The 21,403-nt window shown below is 41.7% G+C and overlaps 1 protein-coding gene across 2 annotated transcripts in view; it reads right to left on the bottom strand.

Annotated features, from left to right (window-relative positions):
- Positions 1-20,760, bottom strand: part of GXYLT1 (glucoside xylosyltransferase 1) — a 61,656-nt gene extending 40,896 nt beyond the window's left edge. Inside the window, exons 1-2 of one of the 2 annotated variants that reach the window (XM_055247901.2) lie at positions 20,291-20,760; positions 5,064-5,156 (exon numbers count right to left, since the gene is read on the bottom strand). In XM_055247901.2, the coding sequence (XP_055103876.1) occupies positions 5,064-5,156; positions 20,291-20,502 (305 nt within the window). In that variant the 5' untranslated portion in view covers positions 20,503-20,760. The remainder of the gene's footprint in view (positions 1-5,063; positions 5,157-20,290) is intronic. The other variant, XM_055247902.2, reaches the window with a different exon arrangement.
- Between the last annotated feature and the right edge of the window lie 643 nt (positions 20,761-21,403).

Here is a 21,403-nt window from a genome sequence, read left to right on the forward strand (position 1 = left end):
AATCACAACAGATGCGGTAAATACAATAACGAAGAGGAGACAAAGAAGGGAGATGAAGTGAGCAGTGAGAGGAGACTACAGTTGTTTGGGAAATGATGAGTACAACAGTTAAGGGAGAAGGAAGGAAGGAAGTAGCCAGGAGCAACAGTGTGAAAGGAGACAAGAAGAGTTAATGCAGACTGACATGTGGAGAAAGTCCGTCGTAAACATGATACAAAACACAGATGAAGGAAAGTCTGAGGAGCTAGAGCATGAGTTCAGGTTTGAACATGAGTCTTTGAGGCATCTGAATCAGAAAGGTAAAAATGACCAATATGCAACTGGAAATACAGGTCTGGCTCTCAGAAAAGAACTGAATTGGAGCAATCAGTTAAACAAATTATCCTGTGACTATTCAGGGAATGGGGAGAGAAAAGAGCAGTCCTAAGAAATGCAGATCATTTAGAAAGCAGCATTAGAGAAGTCCAGGAGGAGAGAGATCAAAGAGCTGAGTAACGGGTCTGGTCTCAAAAGCCAGAGGCTGACAGAGCTGACAGAAAAAGGAAGTAGTAAACAGTGCCAAATGGGTAAGAAAAGTAAAATTAAGCCCCAGAACAATAATTCAGAGGTGGGGTGATGACAATAAGAGTCAGGTGGCAGATAGTTGAGGTGTGAAGTTCTTTTTATTTAAAGAAGTAAACCAAGGCTGAGCACAGTAGCTCATGCCTGTAATCCCAGCACTCTGGGAAGCCAAGGCAGCAGGATCACTTGAGCTCAGTTGTTCATAACCAGCCTGGGCAACATAACGAGACAGCGAGACCTTGCCTTCACTAATACTAAAAAAAAAAAAAAAAAAAAAAAAAAAAAAAAAAAAAATTATTCGGGTATGGTGGCATGCACCTGTAGTCTCAGCTACTTAGAGGACTCAGGCAGGAGGATCACTTGAGCCCAGGAGGTCCAGGCAGCAGTGAGCCCTGGTGGTGCTACTGCACGCCAGCCTGGGCGACAAAGTGAGACCATTTCAAAAAAACAAACCAACCAAACAAAACCCAGAAGCAAAACCAGTAGGTACTTTTTTTTCTTTTTTTTTTTTGAGACAGAGTCTCACTCTGTCACCCAGGCTGGAGTGCAGCGGTGTGATACTGGTTCACTGCAACCTCTCCCTCCTGGGTTCAAGCGATTCTTATGCCTCTGTCTCCCAAGTAGCTTGGACTACAGTTGCGCACCACCATGCCTGGCTAATGTTTGTATTTTTAGTAGAGACGGGGTTTCACCATGTTGGCCAGGCTGGTTCTCGAACTCCTGACCTCAGGCGATCTGCACGCCTTGGCCTCCTAAAGTGCTGGGATTACACGCGTTAGCCACACCCCTCCAGCCAGTAGGTAGGTACTCAAAAGAAGCTTGCTGATGAAGGGAAAGAAAGGATTGAAAACAAACTGTTGTAGGGATTTTTGATTTTGTTTTAAAGACATAAAGCCAGGCACAGTGGCTCATGTCTATAATCCCAGTACTTTGAGAGGCAATGGAATAGTGTGTTGCCATTGACATGAAATATGAAAACCATACTACATTGAAAAGTATTAAAATTTTTTTTTTTTTTTTTTTTTTTTTTGAGACGGAGTCTTGCTCTGTCGCCCAGGCTGGAGTGCAGTGGCGCAATCTCGGCTCACTGCAAGCTCCACCTCCCGGGTTCACGCCATTCTCCTGCCTCAGCCTCTCTGAGTAGCTGGGACTACAGGCGCCCGCCACCACGCCCGGCTAATTTTTTGTATTTTTGGTAGAGACGGGGTTTCACTGTGGTCTCGATCTCCTGACCTCGTGATCCACCCGCCTCGGCCTCCCAAAGTGCTGGGATTACAAGCATGAGCCACCGCGCCCGGCCTGAAAAGTATTAAAATTTTAAGCTCAGAATTCAAGATTAGGCCAGGGGCAGTGGCTCACGCCTGTAATTCCAGCATTTTGGGAGGCAGAGGCGGCCAGATCACCTGAGCTCGGGAGTTTGAGAACAGCCTGAGCAACATGGTGAAACCCCCTCTCTACAAAAAACAGCTGGGCACAGTGGCAGATGCCTGTAGTCCCAGCTCAGAGGACTGAGGCAGGAGAATCACTTGAGCCCAGGAGGCAGTGGCTGCAGTGAGCCAAGATCATGCCATTGCACTCCAGCCCGGGAGACAGTGAAACCCTGTCTCAATAAAAAAAAAAAAAAAAAAAAAAAAATTCAAGATTAGTCTACACCAGAATCACAACTATGTAAAAGCATATGATGTGTATGAATGATGAAAACACTTGTAATAGGAGTTGAGGCCATTTTATTTTTTATATTATTTTATGTTCACTGTATAATAAATTAATTGGGAGAAAATGATCACCCAAATAAGATTTGATCAGTTATACAAACAATTCAAGATGGGAAAGTAAGGTACCCAACTAAGGGCCCCCTGGTGCCAGGCAGAATGTGACATCAAAAGTGGTAGTAAAGGGGGATTCCAAAGAAGCTTTACCAGTATTAAAGTAGATACTGAGATGGAGGGCAAGAATGATTTGGCAGTTGTATGGCATTTGGGCTTGTATACATATTTGAAATAGGGTGATTAAATCTGAGGGAATCCTTAGTTCTAAATAAGAAACTAAGTTTGAGAAATTTTTACATAATTATATGACACAAAATGTTTGCTTTTTTAAATGTAATAGCATGATATAATGGATGCAATATTACGGGTAGAAAGTATAACAGAGGAAAGGCATACAACTTCTGAAGTCTCAAATTTAGGTTACAGGCACAAGGCTTACAACATTATGTATCCATCCACATATAATTTATTCCACGGAATACTTGGGAGCATTAGGAAAATGAGTTAGAGGAGCCAAAACAAAAGGAATGGTAAGCAGAGAGTCCAGGATTCCGACTAGGTAAATTTCCCTGGGACACTCCCGCAGTCAGTAAGGAGGAAAGATTATTATTACTCACGCTGTAATTTACAAAAGGGTCTGGGTTGTATAAATCAGAGTATGCTGAACCTTTCAAGTTTACCCAGCTTCAAGCTAGTGGAATTACGTGGCAAGGCAAAGTGGTTCTTGTCAATACTATATTCATTTGCAAATATTCATAAGAATGAAAACATACAAAGCTTCAATTATCCAAAATTATAACCAATCTTAAGGGTTAGATTATCTTTAAAAGTTAATTTTTAAAAGTTGGAATATTACTTGGCTCATATTAAAATTTCAATCACCCAATCTCTTCCACAGCAACAGGATATAACTAAACTATCTGATTTGAACCTATTCCCCACCACTTCTTCATGGGATGCATACTGTATTGAGAATGCAAGAATTTACAAACATGTACAATTAATAGATACTTAAAATGCAGTTCTTACAGAGAGCAGAATGGTGGTTACCAGGCACTGGAGGTGAAGGGCTGGGAGAGAGTATGTGATGGAAAGATGTTGACCAAAGAATACAATACAAACTTCCAGTCAGAAGGAATAAGTTCTCAAGATCTACTGCACAGCAAGGTGACTACAGATAATTATGTTTATTTCAAAACTGCGAAGAGAATAGGTTTTAAATGTGCCCATTACAAAAAAAAGATAAATATGTAAGATGATAAATATGTTAATGAGCTTGATATAATCAGTCCACAATATATACAGACACCAAAACATCACTTTATGCCCCATAAATACATACAATTATTGCCAATTAAAAATAAATTTTAATTAAATTTTTAAAAATGAAGTTCTTCCTATCTCAAACACTTCACCTCCTGTCCTTGAAACTAGCTAATTTCCAGATTATCATCTAGTCACTCCCTCCAAGAAGTCTTCCCTGATGCTTTAAGATGACTCATCAAAGCCACAACTTGTCACACTCTATTGTAATTTCAGGTTTACTAGTGTGAAACTCCCATCAGAATGTAAGCTCCAAAAGGATGGAGCCACAATTAACCTGACCCAAGGGTCCAGTGCTTACCACCTAGCACAGCGTGTGGCAAATATAATGAGTAGAATTAATATTTATTTTATTTGTTTTTTTGAGACAGGCTCTTGCTCTGGGCTGAAGAGCAGTGGCGTGATCACAGCTCACTGCAACCTCAACCTCCAGGGCTCAAGCAATCCTCCCACCTGAGCCAGCGCATGCCACCATGCCCGGGTAATTAAAAAAAAAAAAAAAAACTGTAGAGACAGCTTCTTGCTTTTGTTGCCCAGGCTGGTCTTGAACTCCCAGGCTCAAGCAATACTCCCGCCTCAGCCTCCCAAAATGCTATTACAGGTGTGAGCCACCATACCCAACCTAGACTATTTAAATGAATCATAAAGATGCAGTAAAAATAGATACTCTTCTAAGGAATTTTACTCTTGGGAAGAGCATTTCAAACCTTTGCCCCACTCTCTTCTGCCACTATATCAGGGAGATAGTCTGAGAGTCACTGCCTTAACCTATTCTTATCAATACTTGTTTCTTTCATTGAAGATTAGAGCAGGAAGGGACCTAAAAGGTCAGGCGACCCAATACCTTCATTATCCAGAAAAGCGAATAAAGCTGAACTAGTCAGTAACTTAAAAGGTCAATAAACATTAAAGGAAGAAGTAGCCAGGAGCTGCTCCTCCATTAAATACTTATCTTTATTCTCCTATTCCCCAGTATTCAATCTCTCTACTAATAACTAATATAATCCTTCTCCAGTTGTTCCCATCCACTACAGTACACAAGCTTTAATTTAGACAAATGCCATATATTTTATATATATATTTATCTGTAAATGTCAGTAGAAGCCTATTTTTATCCCTGTTTATCACTTTATCAACTGTTACCAAAAGTTAGATTATAAATTCTCTTAAGAACAGTGGTTTGTCTTAATAACATCTAAGAAAATTTAAAGCATTTATACACAGTATAGTATGTACTAAAAAAAAGTGATAACAACTACAAAATGGGAAAAATAGAAAACCCAATCAGAAAATAAATTATTTGTATAATATCATAAGAAACATTTTTACATCCTATTACAGTCAAAGGTTTTATTATCAACTATCTAACCTTATCTACACTGATCTACCAATTAAATATTAAGTGCCTACCTAAAAGCCGCTTCCCAAAAGCAGTTCATTCCACAAACATCAGAGGGCAGCATCCAATAGGGATTCCAGTAACACAGAGAGAAATCTTTACACCTAACAGAGTAAGACAGAAATAAGAGTCCTGTGTGAGTATTTTGGTTTGGAACTAACAAGGAATGTACTCAGTAACACGATAACTTACTGTTCTATTTTAAAGCAAATAAAATTGTAAATCCAAATTGCTATGATAAAGATTTTGGAAAACTGATTTCTCCCTTACTTAGGGCACCATTATTTTAAATAGTACTTTAAAACCTTGAAGGCAGACTATACTATAGATTGGGAAACGTTTTTCCGTCGGAAAGTCTCCTGATATATTAAAATCCCCTCCTCAGATAACACAGACAAATATGTCTTCTAAAATTTTCTTCACAGGCTACACATATATACCCCTAGAACAAAACCCATTTGGGACAAACAAAATATTTGCTTATCCTCAAACATAATAAAAATGCCACAAATGCTGGCAGAAAGGGAAAAGAAGATCTTTAAATGCTTTTAAATTAATCCTCAACCCAAACTACTTGTATGGTGTTTTAAACTGAAAAATAAATCATAATGGCCAAGATGTATATGAAAACGGTCAACATCACTAATCATCAGGGAAATGCACATTAAAACCACGAGATAACATCTCACCCAGTTAAAATGGTTATTATCAAAAAGGCAAAAAACAAATCCTGGCAAAGGTATGAAGAGAAACGGAAACACTCATACACTGCTGGTAGGAACATACATTACTACAGCCACTATAAAAAAACAGTATACAGATTCCTCAAAAAACTGAAAATAGAACTACCATATGATCCAGCAACCCCACTGCTCTGTGTGTATGTATACATACATATACACACATACACAGACGGGCACAGTGGCTCACATCTATAATCCCAGCACTTTGGGAGGCTGAGGTAGGTAGACTGCTTGAGCTAGGAGTTCAAGATTAGCCTGGTCAACATAACAAGACTCCATCTCTAAAAATAAAAAATTAGCTGGACATGGTGGCATTTACCTGTAAGTCCCAGCTACTCAGGAGGCTGAGGTGGGAGGATGGCGTGAGCCCAGGAGTTTGATGCTGCAATAAGCTGTGACTGTGCTACTGCACCCCAGCCTGGCTGAACAGAGCAAAAGAGACTCTGTCTCAAACAAACAAAAAAAAATTTTTAACCGCCCTGCCCCCAAAAACCCTGGAAATCATGCTGATATTCACAGCCTAGTATCATTATCTACATTATCTCAGTTCCATATTATACGAGCTAAAATGGAAGATCAAGTCTGGTCTTTCTTGTTAGGTTGCATGTTGGAGCCAAAAAGGAAAAAAGAAAACACCTTATATTACAAAAAAAATTGTTTTCATCGTGATTTCTTTCCAAAATAATAGTCTACAAGTCACTGGGTACTAAAGTATGTATGAAGTCAGGGTGAGTCACTAAACCAGGTCACTTCATTATCTCATCACTATGCAGCTTTGTTTTCTCTCATTATGAATTCAATTATGAGTTACTGTGCTTATATCAAATGGTCTATGAAATTTCTGATTTGCAAAAATCTGATCACATCTCTCACAAGTGGCAACAGTCTAAGGCAGGGGTTCTCAGCCCTGGTGGAGGGTGCCATACAAGACCTATTAAATCAGAATCTCTAGAAACAGGGTCTGGCACTGGTGGTTTTTAAAATGCTGCCTAAGTAATTGTGTATACTACTGCATAAAGAACAACAAGGTTGGAATTTAACAGAAAAAAGTTACATTATAACTTTGTTTTCCTCTAAAGAGACACCATATTCTAGCATAGCACAAAAGGCTACATATCTTCACTTAAAAGGCTGAACCAGAAAGAGAAGAAAATGTGTATATATCAGTAAAACTTATGACTTGATTAGAAAATCTGTGTTTGTACCCTCTCAGGCATGGCTATGTATTTTAAGTCTTTGATTTCATACCACACAGTCAGACTCATTGACGGTAATAAAAACTAACACTTAAGAGTTCTTTTCAGATTCAAGCACTTTCACAACCATTTAGACTCACAAGAAACATTTTAAGGTAGGTATGATCTCCGTCTTTCAGATACAGATCATATCACAGCTTTATTTCAACAAATCCACAATTTATTTACAATCAACACCTAATGTGTACCTCTGTTCTATGAAGAAGATAACTAATCAGGTTATTCCACATCCCCTGTCAAACTCTACAACAGTGAAAAATGGAAATGGAAATCTCAAAAACAAATTCAATTTTTCTATAAAATTAATTAAAATTATATATATTTAACAATACCCTTTGCAGCCTCAACTTGTACTTTAAGTTACAAAACAAATCAGTTATGTGTTGTTTTCCAAACCTGCCTGGTCCTCAGGTCACTTGTTAAAAATACAGATATAGGATCCTATCCCATACCCAGTTAATCAAGACTCCCCAGAGAAGTGGCCTAAGAAACTGAATTTTTCACCAATATCCCCAGGTAAGTCTTAAAATCAGACCTGAATGAGAAACACTGTGTATCAAGGGATAACTAGAGTCAGCTTGAACTTTTTTTATCGAAGTACTGATAATAATTTCTCTTATGATAATCCTGTTTACTACAACTTAAAAATGATTAAATTTTTGAAAATTTGTGTTTCTACGAATATTTCAATCAATACATGTTACTAAGTACCGTTTAGAAAAATTTTTAAAGCCTAACAAATTACCCACCACTATTAACATTTTCATATCTTAACTACCCCATATTTCAAAAATATCTTCCTACAAATATTTGACTAGAAAAGTTAATGTGCATGTTGCCAACATGCAGAAGTTGCTGAAACTATTTGATCTTCATTAGTCTCAAGAAAACGCCCATGTGAGCTAGGGAGCACACCTCAAACTCCCTGTTCTCAGGAAATATCCACCAGGGAGCTTCTAACTCAAAAGACCCTCTTGCAGTATTACAATTAAACTGTATTTGGGGGCAATGATTTGTTTTGTTTTGTTTTTTTAAAGTTGATGCAAGATGACAAAGCCACAGACATGAGAATTAAATTCAACAAGACCAACGTATTGAACAACTTAGTAACGAGTTTAAATTTTATGAAGCTTTGAGCCACACCAAGAGCCCTACACTTCTGCTAGTACCAAACTAGGTGCCAAGTATGGTGGACTAAGGATGATCACACATCTGACACTTCTATTAAGAAGTAGGATCTGCTGCGCGCAGTGGTTCATGCCTCTAATCCCAGCACTTTGGGAGGCCAAGGCAGGCGGATCACTTGAGGTCAGGAGTTCGAGAATGGCCTGGCCAACATGGTGAAGCCCCATCTCTACTAAAAAAAAATCAGTCAGGCGTGGTGGTGGTTGCCTGTAATCCCAGCTACTCAGGAGGCTGAGGCAGGAGAATCGCTTGAACCCAGGAGGCGGAGGTTGCAGTGAGCCAAGATCATGCCATTGCACTCCAGCCTGGGTGACAGAGCAAGACTCTGTCTCAGAAAACCAACCAACCAACCAACCAAGTAGGATCTAACTCCCCTTATCCAGAATCTAAGTGGGCTCTGTGATTGCTCTGACAAATAGAGTACTGAATATAATACTGTACCCTTGCCTTAAGACTTCCACATCCTATTTCTTGGAACACTCTTTGAACCTGATCTTTACGTCGTAAGAAGCCCAAGTCACATTGAGAAGCCACTTGGGAGAATGCAGATCAACAGCCTCCACTGAGCTCCTAGTCAAAAGCCAGCATCAACTGCTAGCCATGTAAAAGAATCACAATGCCACACCACTCTGATCTACCAACCTACTGGTTCCTCCCCAACTCACAGAAAACTAGCATCTGGTTCACAGTCCTCGTCTCAGTACCAAATCCTACTTTCCTCTAACCATTCATTTGGTAAATCAATAAATATTCTACTGAATGACTACCTACACAGGCCAAACACTGGCAACACAACAGTGAGTAAAATGGACATGGATCATACTGTCTAGTGGGGTATAACAGAATGTCATCTCAGATACTGCAATGTGGGAGAGCTAACCAACACCTAGGTTACACAATTCTTTAACTCCAGTAACTCTTACCTCCTTTTCCCTTCAGTGAAAAATGGCAAATGCTGGCCAGGCACAGTGGCTCACACCTGTAATCCCAGCACTTTAGGAGGCTGAGGTGGGTGGATCGCTTGAGCCCAGGAGTTCAAGACCAGCCTAGGCAACATGGCGAAACCCCATCTCTACAAAGAATAAAAAAAAAAAATTAGCCAGGCATGGTGGTGTGTGCCTGTAGTCCCAGTTACTTGGGAGGCTGAGTTGGGAGGATAGTTTGAGCCCAGGAGTTTGAGGCTACAGTGAATTGTGATCATGCCAATGCACACCAGGTCTGGGCGACAGAGTGAGACCCTCTCTGACAAAAAAAAAAAGAGAGAGAGAGAGAGAGAAGAAAAAGTAAAAAATGACAAATCCTGGACCCTGTCATCACCTGAAACTGCAATCCAATACCTCATCTCAGACTAGTCTCTGATCTAATAATTATGGTTCTTTTTTCTGAGACAGGGTCTTGCTCTGTCGCTCAGGGTGGAGTGCAGTGGTACAAACACAGCTCACTACAGCCTCAATCTCCTGGGCTCAGGCTATCCTCCTACCTCAGTCCCCAGGTATCTAGGACTATAAGCATGTGCCACCAGGCCTGGCTAATTTTTAAAAAATTTTTTGTAGAGATAAAGTCTTGCTTTGCTGCCCAGGCTTATTATTTATATCCCATTACATGTGTGGAAATCACTCAGCCCTCCAATCACACGCTTCCTAAGTATAAGCTCCCTCCTTTACCCATTTCCCTCCCTACTCAGACTACATCATATGGTTCATCCATTCATGTTCCTATACCTGCAACTTCCACCTTCTTCTTTCACCGTACCTTTTCAGCACAATCTTCAGTTGAAACTGAGCCGTTCATTCGCATTCTCAGATGAATACTGAAGAACAGTTAATGACATGACTATGCTGATTAGTAGAAATATAAATTAACTGTCTTCCCCTTAGCTAGTCTCATACCTATTACCAACTTCATATGCATCCCCTTGTTGCCCATCTTCTTCTCCGGAGTCCTTAAAGACCTTCTTGCATCAATTAGTCTGTCTTTCTCCTTAACTGGCAATCTCTATTTGTGTAGTAGACTGTATTACTGTTCAGTTATTCACTCCCCACATTTAACTATAAAAGGATTATACAACCCTATTCCTTACCATGGGCCTTGCCTGCCTGATAGGGGAGGCATATATCCCTGCATCATTTATTGACTTTGACCTTATTCAAGTTACTTGCTTTGGCCAAAATAATATAAAAAGACATGATACTGTGGCATCAAAGTAGAAGCTTCAAATGGGACTGTGTTGTTCAATCTGGCTTCTTGCTCATCCGCTACCACAAGACTAGGCATATCCAATGTATGGACTGCTCCTTCAGCTTGGATCCCAGGATGAGAAGATGTATCATATATCAAGCAAAGTCATAGCCATAGACATGTAATGTGTGCAAGAAATAAATGCTTGCTATTGTAAACTGCTAAGATGTATGGGGTTGTTACAAAGCAAAGCAGAATAACACAAACACAATTCCCTTTTAAAGTGTGTAATTCAATGGTTTTTAGTACATTCAGAGTTGTGCAACCATGACTCACCAATTAAATTCCTCAGTATATACTCAAGAGAACTGAAAACATGTTCACAGAAAAACTGTGCATGAATGCTCAGAGCAGCACTATTCATAACAGCCAAAAAGTATAAAACAACTCAAATGTCCATCAAATAATGAGCAAAATGTGGTATATCCATACAATGGACTATTATTCGTCCATAAAAAGGAATGAAATATAGTGATACATGCTACAGTGGATAAACCTTGAAACATTATGCCAAAAAGAAAGCCAGACTCAAAAGACCACATACGGTGTGATTCCTTTATGTAAAATGCCCCAAACAGGTAAACCTCTGCAGACAGAAAGTAGACTCGTGGTTGCTTAAGACTCGGGGACTGAGGAGTGCAAGGTGGGAGTTACTGCTAATGGATACAGGGTTTCTTTGGGGGGTAATGACTTACTTCACAAAGGTTTAATGCAGTCAAAATTGGATGGGAAAAATCAAGTTATAGTTAAACTGATCATAATTCAATGTCAAAAAACACACAGTATATAGGAAAGATGTTTTTCTTTCTTTACTGGAAATATAAGAGCACATGCACTAGTGAATACATATGCTGCATACCATTAAAAAAATCATAAAACACTTAGATACTGCTGTAAGGAGTGAAGTAATTTGTTTATAGTTTCTTAACTCCCAAATATCCATTTTCCCATTTTGAAAAACTGGTTTTGGAGATTAAGACAAAGAGTAGAAACTCACACTGAGAACTTATGACGTATCAGTGGCTTATTAGAAGCAATAAGATAAATTAGCAAAAGCAACTTATCTGAAGACAGCACTTGCACTTTCAGGCCAAAAAGAAAAAGTCTGAAAATATTGGAAAAGTAAAGGTAGTTATCCAGGTTCTGGCTATCAGTTGCTTAAAACTGTTGAAAGCAGAATACTAAACATCCAACATTTAAAGAGGTAACTCTATTAAATAATTTTAATGAGGCAAAGCATTAAAATGAGTTAGGTGGGTATGTCTTCACTATACCCATACTGACATTCAAAAGCACTGAAGTCCTAAAAGGGAATTTTTTCACTGTGGATCAAACTGAAATAAAATGTTACTATGGCTCATCCTTAAGTTTAATAAGGCATAACGCATCTAGCTCTAGGTAGCTTGTCTACAACTGACCAAGGAGTAGCACAAGGTATCTTTGTGGTGATGAAACAATTCTGTATCCTAATCCTAATTGTGGGGGTGGTTACACGTATTTACACGTGATAAAACAACGCTCGGCACAACAATAGTTGTCGAACTTGAAGTTTACTTAAAACCAATTACAGAAGGTTTTTTATACATACATACATACATACATACATACATACATACAAACAAACAAGTCGCCCAGGCTGGAGTGCAGGGGTGCGAACACGGTTCATTGCAGCCTCAACCTCCTGGGCTCAAGCAATCCTCCCACCTCAACCTCTGAAGTAGCTGGGACCACAGGCGCACGCCACTATGCCCAGTTAATTTTTTGTATTTTTGTTGTTGTTGAGAGAGTGTTTTGCCATGTTGCCAAGGCTGGTCTAAAACTTCTGGGTTCAAGCAATCCACCCACCTTTGCCTCCTTGCTAGGATTACAGGTATGAGCCACCATGCCTGGTTGTACTTTTAAGTTAAACTAGAAAAAGTAATTTTCATTTCAAAATGTCCAAGATAGGAAGCTTCCGTGAAAACTATGCAAAACTTATCAAAGAGTCAGTGATATGAGACAAGCCTGACCAACATGGTGAAACCTCGTCTCTACTAAAAATACAAAAATTAGGCCAGGCGCGGTGGCTCACGCCTGTAATCCCAGCACTTTGGGAGGCCGAGGCAAGAGTATCACAAAGTCAGGAGATCGAGACCATCCTGGCTAACAAGGTGAAACCCCGTCTCTACTAAAAACACAAAAAATTAGCCAGGCTTGGTGGCATGCACCTGTACTCCCAGCTACTTGGGAGGCTGAGGCAGAAGAATCACTTGAACTCAGGAGGCAGAGGTTAAAGTGAGCTGAGATCGCGTCATTGCACTCCCACCTGGGCGACAGAGCATCTATTTCAAAAAAAAAAAAAAAAGAAAAAGCGGATCACAAGGTCAGGAGATCGAGACCATCCTGGATAACACGGTGAAACCCTGTCTCTACTAAAAACACAAAAAATTATCTGGGCATGGTGGCAGGCGCCTGTAGTCCCAGCTACTGGGGAGGCTGAAGCAGGAGAATGGCGTGAACCCGGGGGGCAGAGCTTGCCTTGAGCCGAGATCATGCCACTGCACTCCAGCCTGAGTGACAGAGCGAGACTCCGTCTCAAATTTAAAAAAAAAAAAAAAAAAAAAAAGTCCGTGATAAATTTAGGCATATTCAGCATAAATATTTGACAGTATGAATGAAGTGCTGCTGCAAAGCAGTAATGCAACTTCAAGGCATGTATACCCTCCCTGTGACTGTGCAAGAGAAGCAAAGATGCTTATGGACACGTTCAAGGAGGCCATTCCCATGATACTGCCAAATCACTGTTATTTAATTTTCAACTAAATTGTTTCCAAGTCAGGCGCGGTGGCTCACGCCTGTAATCTCAGCACTTTGGGAGTCTGAGGCATGCAGATCACCTGAGGTCAGGAGTTCGAAACCAGCCTGGCCAACATGGGGAAACCCCATCTCTACTAAAAATAAAAAATTAGCCAGGTGTGGTGTCATGCGCCTGTAGTCCCTGCTACTCAGGAGGCTGAGGCAGGAGAATCGCTTGAACCCGGAAGGCAGAGGCTGTAGTGAGCCGAGAGAGCGCCACTGCACTCCAGCCTGGGTGACAGAGACTCCATCTCAAAAAAATAAATAAATAAATAAACAAATAAATAAATAATTTCCAGACAACTTAATTTCTAGCTCTAAGTAAGACCTTCTTTTTCTTAAATTTCTAATTTCATTAATCCTCGGCAAGTAGGAAAAGGACTGCTTATATATAAATGACACTGAAACAATCACCTACCCATTTCAAAGAAAAAGTTAGCCTCACACAATATACCTCCTCTACCACCCCAGCTCCCCTAAAAAGCTGGATTGATTTAAATCTTAAAAAGGGAGGGGAAAAAAACTGGTAGAAAGCTTTCTTATGCATAATAAAGGTAAACACGATAAAGTAAAAAGTAGCCAATCTGAAAACAAAAATCGTAAACCTCATACAGTACACACATTATGAACAAAATTTAAGTTTATACGTAGGGGGAAGTACTTCCAATAAGTACGGCATATAGATAATGATCTTACTGCTTTAAAATAAGATTTTCTAGGCAGGGTATGGTGGCTCATGCCTGCACTTTGGGAGGCCGAGGCAGGTGGATCATCTGAGGTCAGGAGTTCAAGACCAGGCTGGCCAACATGGTGAAACCCCGTCTCTACTAAAACATACAAAAAGAAAAAAAGAAAAAAAAAAAAAAAAAGCTGGGCAGTTGGCACACACCTGTAATCCCAGCTACTTGTGAGGCTGAGGCAGGAGAACTGCTTGCACCCGGGAGGCGGAGGTTGCACTGAGCTGAGATCATGCCACTGCACTCCAGCCTGGGCAATGGAGCGAGACTCTGTCTCAAAAAAAAAAAAAAAGCCAGGTGTGGTGTGCACACCTGTAGTCACAGCTACTCGGGAAACTAAGGTGGGAGGATCACTTGAGCCCAGAAGGTTAAGGCTGCAGCGAGCCATGATCTCAGGCCACCGTACTCCAGCTTGGGTAACAGAGTGAAACCTCGTCTCAAAAATAAAAAACAAGACTTCTAAATCAAAAGTACGTATTATTTTTTCATCAATCAAGTAACTTTCCCCTCCAAAGGCACAGAATATTTTAATTAATTACTAGTATTTATTAAATACTATGTGTCAGGTTTGGACTAAGAATTTGCTATGGTCTGAATGTTTGTGTCCCCTCAAAATTCGTATGTTGAAATCTAATTACTAACATGATGTTAGGAGGCAGGGCCTTTTGGTAGGTGATTAGGTCATGAGAGCAGAGCCCCCATGAATGGGATTAGTGGGGGGCCTTATAAAACGGGCCTGCCTCGCCTCTTCTATCATGTGAGAACACAGGGAGAAGGCGCCATCTATGAACCAGGAAATGGGTCCTCATCAGACACTGAATTTGCTGGTGCCTTGACTTGGATTTCTAGTCTCCAGAACTGTAAGAAATAAATTTCTGTAGTTTCTAAGCTCTCTAGTCGATGGTATTTTGTTATAGCAGCCCGAAACTAAGATAACACTTCACAAATATGTTACATAGATACCACTATGATCCTTCAATGACCTAAAATACAAGGTACAGGGCACTGGTTTTATGTAAGATGTTTTTGCAATAACAAAGCAGAGATTAAAGTGGCTTTAGTAAGTAATTCAACTTTCTTTACTGTTCACTGACTCAACTCTCTTCTTCAAACATAACTGCAGAAAAAAAGAGGGAAAAAGGGCTGGGCACGGTGGCTCATGCCTGTAATCCCAGCATTTTGGGAAGCCGAGGTGGGCGGATCACAAGGTCAGGAGATGGAGACCATCCTGGCTAACATGGTGAAACCACGTCTCTACTAAAAATACAAAAAATTAGCTGGGCATGGTGGCCGACATCTGTAGTCCCAGCTACTCGGGAGGCTGAGGCAGGAGAATGGCATGAACCCGGGAGGCAGAGCTTGCAGTGAGCTGAGATCGCACCACTGCACTCCAGCTTGGGCAACAGAGCAAGACTCCATCTCAAAAAAAAAAAAAAAAAAAAAGGCGGGGTGGGCGGGGGGGAACTTCACTAAAAACAGTAGTGTGAAAATAGTGCCCAAACTATTCTCAATTTTTGGTTTTATAACAAGCTGGAGCACATATCTAAAACATAAATTCCTGGACCCCACTGCCAGGGCATTTTGATTTAACAGGTCTTAACTGGAGCCCAATGACCAGAATTTTTCCCAAAGGTCAGAAATTGGAAGAAAAAAAAATATCCCTACTTAAAATTTAAATTACCAAAATGATATTAGCTAAAATGTTGTTGTGTCAGGCGCCATACTAGGTACTCTATATCAGCTATTTAATATTTAATTTCAATTCTCACAAACAATATCATACTATTCTCTCTGATGAAGAAAACAAGTTCAAGGTCAACACAGTCAGTAAGGGGCAAAGCTGAAGTCTGCCACTCCAAAACTCTTACTTTCTATTCTTTAAGTTCTCAGTATATAACACCAGTGTTCCCAGGATCCAGCAGAAATGATAACTCTATGGCCTAACCAGATCTAAAAAAGAAAGTGAAATAATTACCTCCCTGTGTGACAAGGAGACACATAAGGACACTCCAAGGGCATGATGGGTCCAGAAATGGTATCACTGAAACATTTAGTAATTTCCTGATTCCCCACTACCAATACTGCTGTATAGCCCCAGGCAAAATTTTGATAATCAATGTCAGGACTTATCAGTGAAATATGATAATTTAATCATCCTGAGTAACTAAAATGCAAAAAGTAACTAAAATGCAACAAAGTGGTATGAGGTAGTGATGTCCGGTAATAACTACTGCTTTCTGTCAAACACCTTAATACAGTCTGTCCACACTGAAAAGCCTGAGTCTCTCCTCGTAGAACAGCCACTGCCTACCCAGCATTCCTTCTCCTTTGAGGCACCCCTCCTCTCCAACACCAATCATGTTATTCTGTCTGCCATAGGGATGTGCAAGTGACACAGAGCCAACAAATCAGAGCTCCCCATCCCAAGTAACACTGACTGGTCCACAAACGGGCATGCAATCCAAGCAAGTCCAATGACAGCCTTTTCCTAGGATTTTGTATTTGAGATTAGAGAATAAAACCTGCAAGAACAGAAAAACCCCATGAACAAAGTTTTGTCTTTAGTGGAAAAGAGTCCCCAGTCCTTAAGGTCCTTTGAGCTGCCCTGCTATCTGCAGTTTTTCCTTCATTTTAAAAACTGTATAAGCCTATAAATATGTTCTGCTTGAGATAGTTTTACTGAATTTTCATCAAAGACAACTAAGAATTCTATTACAAATTAAGTAAGGTAATCTAATGTACAGCCTGATGACTATAGTTAACAACGTGTATAGTATATCTAAAATGTGCTAAGACAGTAGATCTTTAGTGCTTTCACCACACCAAAAAAAAACCCTATGTGAGGTGATGATGTTAACTAGCTTAACTGTGATCATTTCTCAATGTATATGTATGTCAAACTATCAAGTTGTATGCCTTAAACATATACAATCTCTATCAATTATACCCTAATAAAGCTAAAAAAAAATGTAAGTATTATCTACATTTTAAAACACAGGCAAGTGACACAATTTAGACAAAGTCTCACAGCAACCAGAGCCAGAATACTGAGAACACGGGTTTATCTGACTCCAAGACCCATGTATTTTCTGATTATTAAAATCATGGCTTCAAACAGAATACACTAACGGATAAGAGATTCCACTGAAAAACTGTTCCTTTCATTTTAAAGTTACTTCAAGGACTCCAAGTCTTTTGTCGTCATGAAATTCTATACTATGAATAGTTTTTATAAGATCTGACCAATGGAACTTACTGGGTACAAACTTAGATTCCGTGTTTAAAATAAAAGGAGAGAAATAATAGTTACAATCTTTCAAGTAAGATGTTATCAAAAAAGGCAAAAATGCAATAACACCTAAGTACTACTGAAAAGAGAAAGCTGCTGGCTTGCCCCATAGCCCCACTGCCCAGAGTCCACTATCTAAAACTAGACCCTTATCTTTCTTTACAGAAAGAGCTCTTTCTTTTATTATTATTATACTTTAAGTTTATAACACTCAAAGGATACACAGTTTCTTTTTTTTTTTTTTTTTTTTGAGACGGAGTCTCGCTGTCGCCCAGGCTGGAGTGCAGTGGCGCAATCTCGGCTCACTGCAAGCTCCGCCTCCCGGGTTCACGCCATTCTCCTGCCTCAGCCTCCTGAGTAGCTGGGACTACAGGCACCCGCCACCGCGCCCGGCTAATTTTTTGTATTTTTAGTAGAGACGGGGTTTCACCGTGTTAGCCAGGATGGTCTCGATCTCCTGACCTCGTGATCCACCCGTCTCGGCCTCCCAAAGTGCTGGGATTACAGGCCTGAGCCACCGCGCCCGGCCAGGATACACAGTTTCTAATCCTCCTCCAAAATTGATTTGCTTTGGATCTTGGCCAAATGATTTATACATGAAGAGGTTAGGGATTTCTATACCGTATCTCATGGTGGCCAAAAAAGTTAATTTTTTTTTTTTTTTTTTTTTGAGACAGGCTCTTGCTCTGTCACCCAGGTTGGATTACACTGGTGCAATCATAGCTCACCATAACCTTGAACTCCTGGGCTCAAGTGATCCTCCCATCTCAGCCTCCCAAAGTGCTGGGATTACAGGTGTGAAACACCACATTGTTAATTTTTTTTAAATTTTTTATTTTTTGTAGAGATGGGTTGTTGACCAGGCTGGTGTCAAACTCCTGGCCTCGAGCAATCAGTCATCCCCACTCAGCCTCCCCAAATTCTGGGATTACAGGCGTGAGCTACTCAGCGTTGCCAAAAGTTGATTTAATTCTATGAGATTTCTATAAAAATGTTATAAATGACGATATGTAAAATAGAGTCCTGAGGTCTTAGTAATTCGCGTGATCTTAATCTAACCATAGGGTAAAACTTCACAATCCAACTTTTCCACGTTGTTCCCCTGCCCAAATGGTTTCTTATGCGCGCAAATGTGGTGACTTTTGTGGTAACAAATGTTATTCTTTTTTTTTTTTTTTGAGACGGAGTCTCGCTCTGTCGCCCAAGCTGGAGTGCAGTGGCGCATCTCGGCTCACTGCAAGCTCCGCCTCCCGGGTTCACGCCATTCTCCTGCCTCAGCCTCTCCAAGCAGCTGGGCCTACAGGCGCCCGCCGCCACGCCCGGCTAATTTTTTTGTATTTTTAGTAGAGACGGGGTTTCATCGTGGTCTCGATCTCCTGACCTTCATCACATTTTTACAAAGAGAGATAGATACACCTGTAGTTCTAACTTAGATGTACACCTTATTTAAAATAAAGAGTAATGCTACTCAAAGGACCTAAAAAAGTACAGCATTTCGGTTGACTCAACCCTGACACATAAAACTTAACATTTCAGTAATGATTCTATTGGATGTTTATTAAAACTGACGCTATTTTCAAAAATTTCAAATAATTTTATTTAAATCAGCTGGTCAAACAAAATTTGTAAATTTCTGTCACAAAATAAAATATCTAAGACCAAGGCACTAAAAATGTAATGCTAACATCAGTCTAATTTCATTCAGTATTTAATTAAAATGTTGCTTCCTTACAATTCAGCCCAATATAAAAATAATTCCCTTTCCATAATTGCAAATGCTTCACAATAACATACAAGGCCATAAACAGTTTAGCTTCAACCTGTCATTTTTCACGAGCTCATTCAAGTCTTCAGTGACTGCTTTCTCCCAGGACAGACAATTGAGGGTCCTGATGTAGGAATTACCCCGACTGTAATCCAATCGCAGGGTAAAAACATGACAAGTCCGCTTTCTACGCTGCTCCTCTGCCCAAACTTTCCCCTTTCATTCTAGGAATGACCATCAACTCTCAAACTGATGTTAAACAACAGCCCACAGCTGACCTATACTCCCTCTTCCGACGAACCCTATACTTCTCTGTATCAAAGCAGCATCTGCCAAGTCCTGGTAGGGAGCACTTCAGGTCGTTCCCAGAGAGGTGCCCATACATAAGGTGGAAGCGTCCATGCTGCAAGGCAGTGCAAACGGTCAGATTTCAAGCATTCATAATGCGTTGACAGAAACATTTTTTTTCTGTTTAAATCTCATGTTGATTCCTACTCCGGCAGTGATTTGTGCAAATCCACCTAAGTCATTACGTCGCTTTTTAAATACCGATTGGTCAAGAAAGGTAACTCCATCCCATCCAACAACAGACTTGAGCACGCCAAGCATCGCTCATTTTTCTTAATTTGCTCTAAGTTTCTTAATTAACTGAGTGTTTCCAAAAGAAAATTTCACGACCCGCACAAATGCCATTTCCAAATTTAACCGTGGCTAATACTTAAAAGTGTAAGCGTTAACACAGGAAAATCAGCATGAGAGACAAAACACACACACATACACACACACACAATCCTTAAACACTGAACTAGGGCGCCAGCCTCATGTTTAAATATCTCAACTTGAACTCCACTGAAACAAGAGGGAATTCTCACTAGCCAGGCAGCAGTAAGCCTTTTGTGGACACCTCTTATTTTCAAAGAACCCTCTTTTTTAAAAGTTGAAAATTAATTTCTAACTGCTTTAAAGGGCGCAAGACTGGGTCAAAAGACAAACACAGAAAAGTGTGGGACACTCTCAGGCGGGAGCAGCGCGGGTTTAGCCCCGGCCGGAGGGGAAGAAGGGAAATGAGGGAGGGGTCAGAGACCGCAGGAAAGACGCGGGAGACGCGGCACCGACCCGCGAGCAGCCCGGGCTAGGCCGAGCCCGCGCCCCGCGCCCGCCGCGTCCCCCACACCGGGAACTGCCCATACCTGTCCGACCCGCCAGGATGCGCTGCGGGGCCCGCGCCTCTCACGGCGCCGCGTCCGCCGCCCGCGAGCCAGGAAGCCACTGCGGCCTGCGGCTTCCCGCCACCGCCGCCCGCTCCTTCTTCCAGGGACACGGCGAGCTGGCTGAAGGCGTAAAGGAGCGAGCAGAAGCCGCAGGCCACACACAGCACCACGACGCGCAGGTAGCGCCGCATCGCCCCGGCCGCGCTCCTCCGTCTCCGCCGCCGCCGCGCCCGCCCGGGCGAACTGGAGAGGAGGGAGCGGCAACGCGCAGCCGCGGGCGCAACAAGTTCCTCCTCCGCCGCCGCCGCCGCCGCCGCCGCCGCCTTGTGCCAGCTCCCTTTCTTCCCTCCCCGCCCACCACCTAGGCGAGCGCAGCCGCGGCTCCGGAGCCGCAGGACTACCCGCCCGGAAGCCTGGACGCCGCCTCTGCCGCCGCGCCCCCAAGGGTCAGCGGCAGCGACGCAGCCCCGCCCCTCCCCCGGGCGGGAGGGCTGGACGCGCCGGCGCAGTTCGCGTGGGAGGGACGCAGGGCTGGCGCGCCGGGGGCGGTGTGGGCGCGCGGAACGCGGCGCCCTTGGGGGCTATAGCGAGCGCAGGCCAATGCGCAGGTGAATTGGAGCCCAGTGGGTCTCGACCGCCTAGAGGTGGAGCGAAAGCTTCAGGGCTCTGGAGGCAGTTGACCTAAATTCTAATTATGGGCCTTCCACATGGTAGTTTGTGACATTGGGCAACCTAAATTCTCTGAGCATGTTTCTTCGTCCCTAAAATGGAGCTACTATCCTCATCATGTGGTGGTCGTAAAGATTAAACTGTTTAACGCTCGAAAACCGCCTAGCACTTAGAAGACACTTGACTAGGCCACTTTCCTCTCCATCCTCCCCCAGCCTGTAAGTTTCTGTGATACTAGAATGTGCACGAGCCATTTTCACCCAGATAATCTCATTGCTTCGTGTGTTTGGTATGCGGACCTTGCCTCCCAGCAGACAGTGAGTTCCTGTAAGGCAGGGCTCTTCCCTTTGACCTTTTTGACCTCCCTCACAGCTCATTATTTTCATGTGCAAAACAATTAGTATTCTTTCCACAGAGCTTCTT

Source organism: Symphalangus syndactylus, chromosome 17 (assembly GCF_028878055.3).
Source record: "Symphalangus syndactylus isolate Jambi chromosome 17, NHGRI_mSymSyn1-v2.1_pri, whole genome shotgun sequence".
Lineage (NCBI taxonomy): Eukaryota > Metazoa > Chordata > Mammalia > Primates > Hylobatidae > Symphalangus > Symphalangus syndactylus.